Source organism: Poecilia latipinna, unplaced genomic scaffold (genome assembly GCF_001443285.1).
Source record: "Poecilia latipinna isolate Pla-1442-1.1 unplaced genomic scaffold, P_latipinna-1.0 Scaffold1022, whole genome shotgun sequence".
NCBI lineage: Eukaryota > Metazoa > Chordata > Actinopteri > Cyprinodontiformes > Poeciliidae > Poecilia > Poecilia latipinna.
Genome location: NW_015113638.1, coordinates 21,804 through 31,350, shown reverse-complemented (window position 1 = coordinate 31,350; position 9,547 = coordinate 21,804). Strand labels below are relative to the sequence as shown.

Sequence of the window (9,547 nt, the reverse complement as noted above, 5' to 3'; positions counted from 1 at the left end):
CTTCTTCTGGCCTCATCGTAGCATAATCCTTCCCTGCACAAATCCCACAGGCTGCAAAACCCCCAGCTGAATATAGTTTGATCAGATGTGTTTTCCCTGTGAGGACTGATAGCATGATGGCTTTATTTTAACAACCATTATTTCCTCAGCGACCGGCGTTTTTGTGTGCGGGTTTTTTTTTTTCTTTCCCCAATCGATTCTGACAGGAGAGGGAAAAAAATCCTCCATCTAAACGCCGATCCAGATGTTTAATGCAAATGTTTATTCTTCAGTAGATAATCGTATATGTTCGAATAAGCACTCCTTGTAGTATTTTTGTTTCATCTTTTCTTTTCTTTTTTTTTTTTTTTTGTTTCGTGGTAACGTGTTCGGGGATGTTACAGGACGGGTTTTGCTGTCCGGGCCCACAGATCGGAGCCAGTGTTGTACTGTTTTAAACCAACCCTCCCCCCTTTTCTCCGCTTACTGCCGCCGCGCAGAGATCCGTCGCTCCTCGAAGGACTCGACGTCTGAGGGAGGAAAGCGGTTTCTCGCCCGGCGCACATGCAGACGGGGCGGGCCGTTAACCGGGACAATGCCGAACATGTGCAGTTCACGCGGTCCGTGGGATCTTTACTTGCAACAACGACGACAAAATGGTGACCTGGAGTGATGTAGGATTACACTCGTAAAAAGTGTCACCCGTAGGAGACGTAAAGCAGCTTATAACAGCATCCAAAGTGAACTAAAACGATTTCCTCATTTGCATCCATTCTGTCACTGCTGTAAGTTGGGGCTCTTGTTTGTTTACTGACAATAATTTTGAAGATTGTCTCTGGGATGTTGTGAGTAGGGCATTTGATGAATTGTGTGTGTGTGTGTGTGTGTGTGTGTGTGTGTGTGTGAGCGCGCCCGTGTGCGTGGGTCGGTGTGTGTTTTCTGGTGTTAATAACTCGGGGAGGGGGGGGGGCAGCGACTGGAGGGGTTGAAGCGAACGGCTAGTGCTCTTTCTGCCTCGTTTGCCCCCCCCCACCTCCCTCTCCTCTCCACATGTGATTTAACAGCTATAAATCTTCTTAAATACATCCACATGTATACATTCAGCCGTGTGTATATGTTCAGCATCCAAATGACTCTCTGCGGAGGAGAATTGCCACTTTCTTTCCTGTAATTTAAAGCATCGGTTCTCCAGCAGGCGAGTGAAGTTGGACGTTTTAATTTTTCACTCTGAATTCTTCTTGGCATGAAAACACCGCTGGGTGCTGCTTGCATTGCCTGTTACTGGTTTATACATTGATAGCTGTACACTTAACACTGGCTCCAAGAGTCTCTCATCCCTCCTTCAACGTTGACGTGCACATTAATGTATGTACCCATGTTAAAAAGATGAACACCAGTCGTGTGTCCCAGCGAAAGATCTCTCAAAGATTGTATTATGTTTCCAGAAATACCGAGGTACACCGGGTGGTTCAAGCTGTTTTTAGCATTTATGGTTTTTAGTAAAAAAAAACAAAAAAAGGAGCCGTAATATACACACATGTATGTATATTGGTATGTATCTAAGTTTTGTCTACCCCAACTTACATTCCCACAAACAAATGTTGCAATTTTTAGTTCAAGGGAGCAATGTACAAGCAGAGAAGTGTCTTATTATAATAAAGTTATACAGAGAAGGCAAAAGTTAAATAAACTACTTTTGATTTAATGGAAAATAATCGCAAGTCTCGTTATTGAAGTTCTCTCTGCCGCCGCATGAAGACTGGAAGTCTGGGTTCAGGTAACAAAATCAGCAGACAAGCATCTCTATGTAGATCTGTTTAAATTAAAAATATCACTCAACTCAATTTGGTGAAATAATTGTGACTCATTTCCTCTTCCTAGGGATTTTCATAAGATGTCTCACACTGCAAAAACAAAATCTTGCCAAGGGTTTGTTTTATAGTGCAAATGTCAAAGTAAATGTGAAATAAGACCAAACTTAAATTCTAACTTTCCAGCTAAACATAGGAGCTCATTTTGAGTAAATTATTCCTTAACACTGATGGAAAAAATGCTGCTTCAACTGGCAGTTTATTTCACTGTGGGGAAAATGTCATATTACCAGTACATTTTCATCAATGTTAAAAAATTCACGTAAGCTCCCATCTTGCTGAAAAGTTACTTTTAAGTCAATTATGTCTCAAGTGGACTAAGAGATTTACACTAGACAAAAATGGACCAAAACACAGTTTTGTGTTTTTTGTTTTTGTTTTTTTGAAGCAAGAGCATAAAGTCAGACAATTTAAAAATAGTTTTTTTGGTGTAAATTTGTGTCCAGCGGCTCTTAATTATTTAAGTGTGGCACAGTTCAATATGTGGTTGATTCAGATATTGTGTAAAAGATGTCAAGGTGCAAATGTTACTGATGAGACACCTTTGAAAACACAAAGTCTCCATGTCGGCCATGTTTTTGTTCTTTCAGTTTAACATCATAGTAAACGGGACTACAAACATTAAGTGACTCACTGAAAAACAGACTTGGTTGCATCTGTTTATTAAATTTCACTAAATAAAGCAAGAGTGACAAAACTCCTGAGGAACTTGGCCAACCTGGAAGTAAACTGTCTGAGCAAACAAACTAGAGCATTTTATGCTTCTTCTCTAGTGAAAATGTGAAGATTTTTAATTTTCCGGTCAGATTTTGACTACCCAATACCCACTACCATGACATTCTTGACTGGATGGAAAACACCTTAGCAATACCTGGTCTCCATGCTGTACAATTAAAGTTTACTCAATAGTTTTCAATAGTCTGACATTAAAAGTCCTTATATATTTTAAATGTTTTAATATGTTAATCTAATATTTTATTCTTGTCATCTGGCATTTCTCTCCTTAACTGGCTTCATATTCTGACAAGATATAATTAATGTTTCTGTGTTTATATTAATCAATTTTGGTTTGGCTCCTTTTTCTTCAGCCATTTTAATTTTCTTTAATAATTTGTTTACATAAGATTTTTAACTTATTTTCAAAATTATCACAGGGATTCCTTCACAGGATTGGATAGTCCTCAATGTGTAACATCTTTTCAGGTCTGTATAAATATGCAAAATAATATTTTTAGGCTTTATTCCCTATATAATTTTCTAAAACTTGTAAACATCCATTGTTTGTCTAACATCCAACCATTCATACGTCTTCTTCATTCCACTCCTATTTTTGTAATTTTGCAATCCAAATTTAAATCTGCCTACATTAGAATATTTTTTCATAAATTCATTATGTTTTCTGCTCAAGATTAGACTGAAAAAGGGCTGAAAATCTAATTTTTAATCACTTTAGAAATTATTTTTAGTCCCCACTAGTGTTGTACCACTGGAAGTTAACAGTAGGGGGCAGCACTGAGCCGTCGGCCGCCATAGGGAGAAGAAGATCCTGCTTAGTGAAACGGGAGGGGGTCCATTTTATTTACACTAGAGAGATAGCTTTGTAACTGAAAGTCGGCTTTTCTCTGGCTTTAAAAGTTAAAAAAACAGGTAGGTATTTATTCTAATTGGACTGGGATATTTAATAAAAAACGGAATATAAGGGGGTTCGAGCGGAAGTCGGTCTTTAACTTGAGGCCTGTTTTCTGACGCTGCGCCATTAGCCGTTTTTAGCCTAGCGAGCTAACTTTGGCTTCAGCAACCACCACATTTGTTTAAAACACATTTATAATCAGAATGAACACCTGTTAATTTACACATTGCGAAATGTTTGAGGAAATGTTAAAAGTTTTGGTTTTTGAAAATAAACCTTCACTTAAGGTTATGACTTAGTTGTTTAGCGTTAGCCATTTCAGCTTCGATAGTATTTGACTCATATAGCCAAAGTATTTTGGGTCAAGAGTGCTGTACTCTATTAATTTCCTCTTTGGCAATCATTTTTATGAGCTTGCAAAAGGAAAACAATATTACTGAGGTAGATAGTCGGGTAACAGTTGCATTCCTTCAGCATATTTTAACTCAAAAGTGAAATGTAGTCATCTAAGAAACAACTCAGTTAAGAGTAAACAGGTATTTAATTAAGATGTCACCCGAGTTCTGAGTAACTGACTGTAACTTATTTTATTTTCTAAAATTATGTCACAGACTTGAATATAAAGTTATGTGGTATTTTAATGAGGAAGATGGAAAAATGCAGACATGATTACAAAACAAAGTTAGGCAGAAGAAACACTTTTCTTCAAATTCTTCAATATAAATTTGTGAAACCAATGATAACAGTATGTAATCTGTATACATTTGTTAGAACAGGGTGAAGTGCTTTCATTGACTGGGTAGTATTTATGGTATTGATCTCCAAATGCCCCCAGCAGGTAGAAATAACTTTTAAACAACTAACTTGTGTGAAATAAGACGTCTCGCTTCAACATAAACAGCATTTTATGTTGCAATACTTCATCGTAATATTGCTCAATTTAAAATATAATGTGTGGTGCAGTAAAATTACTCCTAAAAGTTAATTTTTTCCAAATGTTACTCAAGTAAATGACTGATTAACCTCTGGTTAATTATTCATTCAACAGCGAGGAAAGGGAAACTTCATGTCCACTTCTTTTGACCGAATGGTGTTAGTAAAAACTGTTACTGTAAGGTTTTTGTGGCTTCTAGATCAACACATTATTTAGAAATATTTCTGAACTGTTTGCCTGATTTTTGCTTTTGATTCTGATTAAACCAAAGGACCTAAAGACGTTTAATGGTTTTCTCCGCTTCCTGTTGTAGATTTTTAGAGATGAGCAGTTCAGAAGAAGTGTCGTGGATTTCCTGGTTCTGTGGACTGAGGGGGAATGAGTTTTTTTGTGAGGTAAGTGACCCAACTCTCATCCCTTGTTGACAGTAAAAGCTAAATTAAAAGACATGTTTGGTTCCAGATTATTTCTTTGCTTTGCTTCTTTTCTCTTTGTAATAATTTGATCTGTCATAACTTATTAAAACCATAAAATGCTACTTATTTAGTTTGTCATCTTCTACTTCCATTGTGATTCTGATCCTGTTTTGACCTGATTCGGTTTAGTAAACATTGTGAAATCAGAATTAGTCCTTCTAATATAAGTCCAGTCAGTTCTCAGCGTCTGGCAACGTTTAGATGAATCTCAGGTTTGAGTTAAATTGATGAGGAGGTAAAAAAACCCCCATTAGATTCAGTCATGTTGAATCAAAGGTACGTTTAAGATTTGTTGATACATTCATTGTTCATACAAGCAGGATTAACTATAGATTATAAGCATTTATTAAAGGTATTGTCCAGATTTGCTTTATTATGGTAAAAGAAGGAAATGGGAAGCTGTTATGTCTGACTTTATTCCTAAACCTCATCTTTTTGTCCATGGCCTATCTTTTTATCCCTTCCATCCATCCTTTAATCCTCCTTTGTTTAGCTTTCTAAGTATTTATCTCTCTATCATCAATCAGTTTATCTTCTTATGCATTTGTTTGTCTGATTCCTCAACTCTCTGCTGTGTTTTATGCATAAAAAGCCAAACCTTTTGTCTTTAAATATGTTTGACCCAGAACTCTTTAAGTAACAAAGTTAATCTGGGACAAAAATGTTTTAAAAATCTCCCACTAAGTGTCTTTTGCTCTCCAGTTATTAATCGGTTAATTAAAATAAATAATCGATCAGCCCTACATTGTACTGATAAGTCGAGCAGAAAGTTGTTGTTTTTTTTGCTACAAATTTTTAAGCGTACACTAAAGGAAAGTTGCCATCACATTTTAGGTATTGAAATTTTTATTTTATATTTTAAAAAACAAAAGTTTTTGTTCATGTGTTTCTAATATTGTATAAAAAATCATTTAATGGTTAAATTAATAATTTGCCCAACGTGTGACCCGGTTTATCCGGGTTTTTCTCACAGCAAGAAAACTTCAGAACAAACTAAAACTGAAAACGTTGGACTGAATCTTTTATAAGAATCAAACGGATCCAAATCGAAGCTCACGGCCCGACCCGGTATCAGTAGACGTTTACGTTTGGTCTTCTGTGTTTCCCTGAACTCCAGGTGGATGAGGATTACATCCAGGACAAGTTCAACCTGACGGGCCTGAATGAGCAGGTTCCTCACTACCGCCAGGCCCTGGACATGATCCTGGACCTGGAACCGGGTCGGTACTGCTGCCTGTAGTAGTTCTGTTTGGCTTTCATCTGTTTTCTTTCATCAGAGCCTTTTAACGAAGCCTTTTCCTTTCATTTTCCCCCCAGTTTTCTCCAGAGAGCGTTTTTATCCTCTTCCTCCTCGTATTTCACGATGTTTTAAGCTGATGAAGATGTTTTCTGTGTGTCTTCAGACGAGGAGCTGGAGGATAATCCCAACCAGAGCGACCTGATCGAGCAGGCGGCTGAGATGCTTTACGGCCTCATCCACGCTCGCTACATCCTCACCAACCGAGGCATCGCGCAGATGGTGGGCGCCAAACCCAAACTGTTGTCCTGCAGCTCGACCTGACGCTCTGGGACTGAAGACAGGAAATCATAACTTCATGCTTTTTTCCCTTCAGATCTGATGCGACTGGAAATTAGTAAAGAAACACCATATAATAATTGAAGCCTCAGTTGCTCCTTATGTCGTCAGAATATGAGACTAAATGAATAAAACAGAAATTCAGCTTTTATAATTCAGATAAAAATACAATCTGAACCGGGGAAAAATGAGTTGTTTTTGACGTTCAGTTTGGTTTTAGTGCTATTTTAATTTAAAAGAGAGTTTAATCAGGTATTTCTGAAACTTGTCCTGCAGAGCAGCGTTGTCAAACTCAAGGCCCGGGGGCCAAATCTGGCCCACTGCAGCTTTTTATGAGGTCCAAATTACATCAATAAGTCCCTCCAGATTTCCACAAATCTGCTAAATTTATACAAAATCAACAAATCTTCACATTTTTTTCTGATTTTACTGGAACATTTTCTCAAAATTGGTGAAAGCATTGAGTTTAACTGACTGCTGCCTTGCTTAGTTTTATACTCCTTAATCGATACGGAAAGTAAATTGCTTAAAATTTCTTACAGACATTTCCAATTTGGCTCCACAAAATATGCAATTTTGATTTTAAAAAAGGTAAAAACCATCACAAAATCCTGGAGAAACAGCAACTTAATGATATTCTAACAGTTTAATGGGCTTTATCAACACATTCTGGGACAACCGGCCCTTTAAGAACATTCAGATCTTTGATATGGAACAAAGTAAAAATGAGTTTGATACCCCTGATGTAGAGGAACAAAATCTTCCTGTCGAATTAAACTTACATTTTCCTGGAAGATTCTGCAACCAGTAAAAATGTCAAACCTTCAGGAGTTACAGATTAAATGTTTCTCTAAACTCAATGAGATTTTATCCCAAATGATCTTGAATTTCAAAATTAAAATCATAGAAACTTTATTAGTGCTGGAGTTTTGTTGTAACTGCATCTCCTGTAGCAGTCAGTGAAACACCAGAAACACCTCTGACTGAACCCACTCTGGTGTTTTAAAGCATTCTCATGAAGATTATGTTTAGGGTTCTCCATGTGTTTCTTCACTTTTATGACTATTTTATCAACATGAATACGTTTGTTTGATTTACTGTAGTCAGTAAATATTAACAGCTTATTTTGTAGCAGAACCTGAAAGTTTTTGACGGTTTGCACATAAAAACAAAGTCAAACACATAATCATCTCTCTGCTCACCAAGTCTGTATATATCTATTTATATCTCAGTTATTAAATGGCGTCTTTATTTACTCTAGAAAGTATGAAAAAAAAAACACATTTATTTCTGTTTAGGCCTTAAAATGTGGTTCATGTTAAAAAACATGGAAGCTAAATTTTCCCAGTTTGACTCTGTTTTGCTTTTTTCTGTCATCAGCTGGAAAAGTACCAGCAGGGAGACTTTGGATATTGTCCCCGGGTTTATTGTGAGAATCAGCCCATGCTGCCCATCGGTGAGTCAAATGAAGGAGTTATTCATGACGGCTGCTTTTTACTCTTCTGAACGTTTATTTGATTAAACCTGATTTGCTTCTGTTGTTGGAGTCCGAACGTTTTCATGAAATAAAAGTAATGCCTTGATTAAGTTAGGAATATTAGAGAAAAGGGAAATAATAATGCAAATCAGAAAATTACAGCCATAAGGGGAACATCTGGAGACAGTTAAGAGACCACTTAAAAAGATCAGTTTCTCTGATTTTACTTTTTATAGGTTTATGTTTGAGTGAAATGAACATTTTTATTTTATTCTATGAACTTCTGACAACATGTCTCTGAAATACCAAGTAAAAAAGTTTTTATTTTCTGAAAATGAGAAATGGTCAAAATAACAAACAATATGCAGAGCTTTTAGACCTCAAATAAAGCAAAGAAAACAAGTTTATATTCATTAGAAACAACAATATTAATGTTTTAACTCAGGAATGGTTCAGAAATCAATATTTGGTGGAAACCAGGAGGTTTTAATCAGGTTCAGTGCAGTGGAGTCTTAGTTTTCTTACAGAGCAACGAAATATAGAAAACGATTTCATTGTTTTTGTTTAGACTCCATCTGGTTATTCTCTGTTTTGTCCTGAAAGTTTCATTTTAATGTACAACTCCTTGTGTTTTCTTAATTTTATTTTATTTTGGCTGCTCTTATTCATTCTCTCCTCCAGTTATTTCTTTTCTAGATCAAAGCCTCGTTTTGTTTGTCCGTAATGTTTGTTCTATACACACTAATTGGTGAATAAACATAAGAAATTGAAGAAACAAAGATGTTTTCATTGGCTTCCTGTTGACCTTCCTCCTCAGGCCTGTCGGACATCCCAGGAGAGGCCATGGTGAAGCTCTACTGCCCTAAATGTATGGACGTTTACACACCCAAGTCCTCCAGACACCACCACACAGACGGGGCCTACTTCGGCACCGGCTTCCCCCACATGCTCTTCATGGTTCACCCCGAGTACCGACCCAAAAGGCCCGCCAACCAGTTCGTCCCCCGGTTAGTAAAACCTGAGCGACTGTTTCATTCTGTTCTGCCTTCATGTGGCTCTGAAGCTTCGGGCCAGAAACTGCCAGTCTCTGCTTGACGTCTGTTTCTCACCGTGTGTTTCCTGCAGTCTGTACGGCTTTAAGATCCACCCCATGGCCTACCAGCTGCAGCTGCAAGCTGCCTCCAGCTTCAAGAGCCCCGTCAAGGCCATCCGCTAGGAGCAACGACGAAGACGAGGAGGAGGAGGAGGAGGAACGTGGCGGAAGGAATGTCAGGAAAGAAGCACGTGGAGAGGGGTCAGCTGCATTTCACCCAGATGCCCCCTCGCCATCATGAAGACTGTATTATTTTTGCTTTAGATTAGCCCATATGAGGGAAAAAGGGTAAAGATTTAAGTGTGAATGAGACAGAAGAATAAAACACACACACACACACACTTACACATCATGGTGGGAAACACACACACACACAGACGGAGCCACACACTATAGATTCACCAAACTCATCCGTGCCAAAAACAGAAGGTGTGAGGAAGCGGAGGGACGGGGGGGCGGAGGGATGGAGGGACGGAGGGACGGAGGGATGGAGGGACGGAGGGACGGAGGG

General features: G+C 38.0%; 1 protein-coding gene across 1 annotated transcript; it reads left to right on the top strand.

Moving 5' to 3' along the window:
- Positions 1–3,373: 3,373 nt before the first annotated feature.
- On the top strand, positions 3,374–9,487 carry csnk2b (casein kinase 2, beta polypeptide). Its single transcript, XM_015050984.1, has 7 exons — positions 3,374–3,497; positions 4,728–4,809; positions 6,008–6,110; positions 6,294–6,409; positions 7,847–7,922; positions 8,761–8,950; positions 9,069–9,487. Exons 2-7 carry the CDS (start codon positions 4,738–4,740, stop codon positions 9,157–9,159), a joined length of 648 nt encoding a protein of 215 aa, XP_014906470.1. The 5' UTR covers positions 3,374–3,497; positions 4,728–4,737; the 3' UTR covers positions 9,160–9,487.
- The last annotated feature ends 60 nt before the right edge of the window (positions 9,488–9,547 follow it).

Coding starts and splice junctions, on each gene's coding strand:
- csnk2b (XM_015050984.1), top strand. CDS start 4,738: ATGAGCAGTTCAGAAGAAGTGTCGTGGATTTCCTGGTTCTGTGGACTG. Junction 6,410..7,846: donor ACCGAGGCATCGCGCAGATG/GTGGGCGCCAAA, acceptor TTCTGTCATCAG/CTGGAAAAGTACCAGCAGGG. Junction 8,951..9,068: donor GCCAACCAGTTCGTCCCCCG/GTTAGTAAAACC, acceptor TGTTTCCTGCAG/TCTGTACGGCTTTAAGATCC.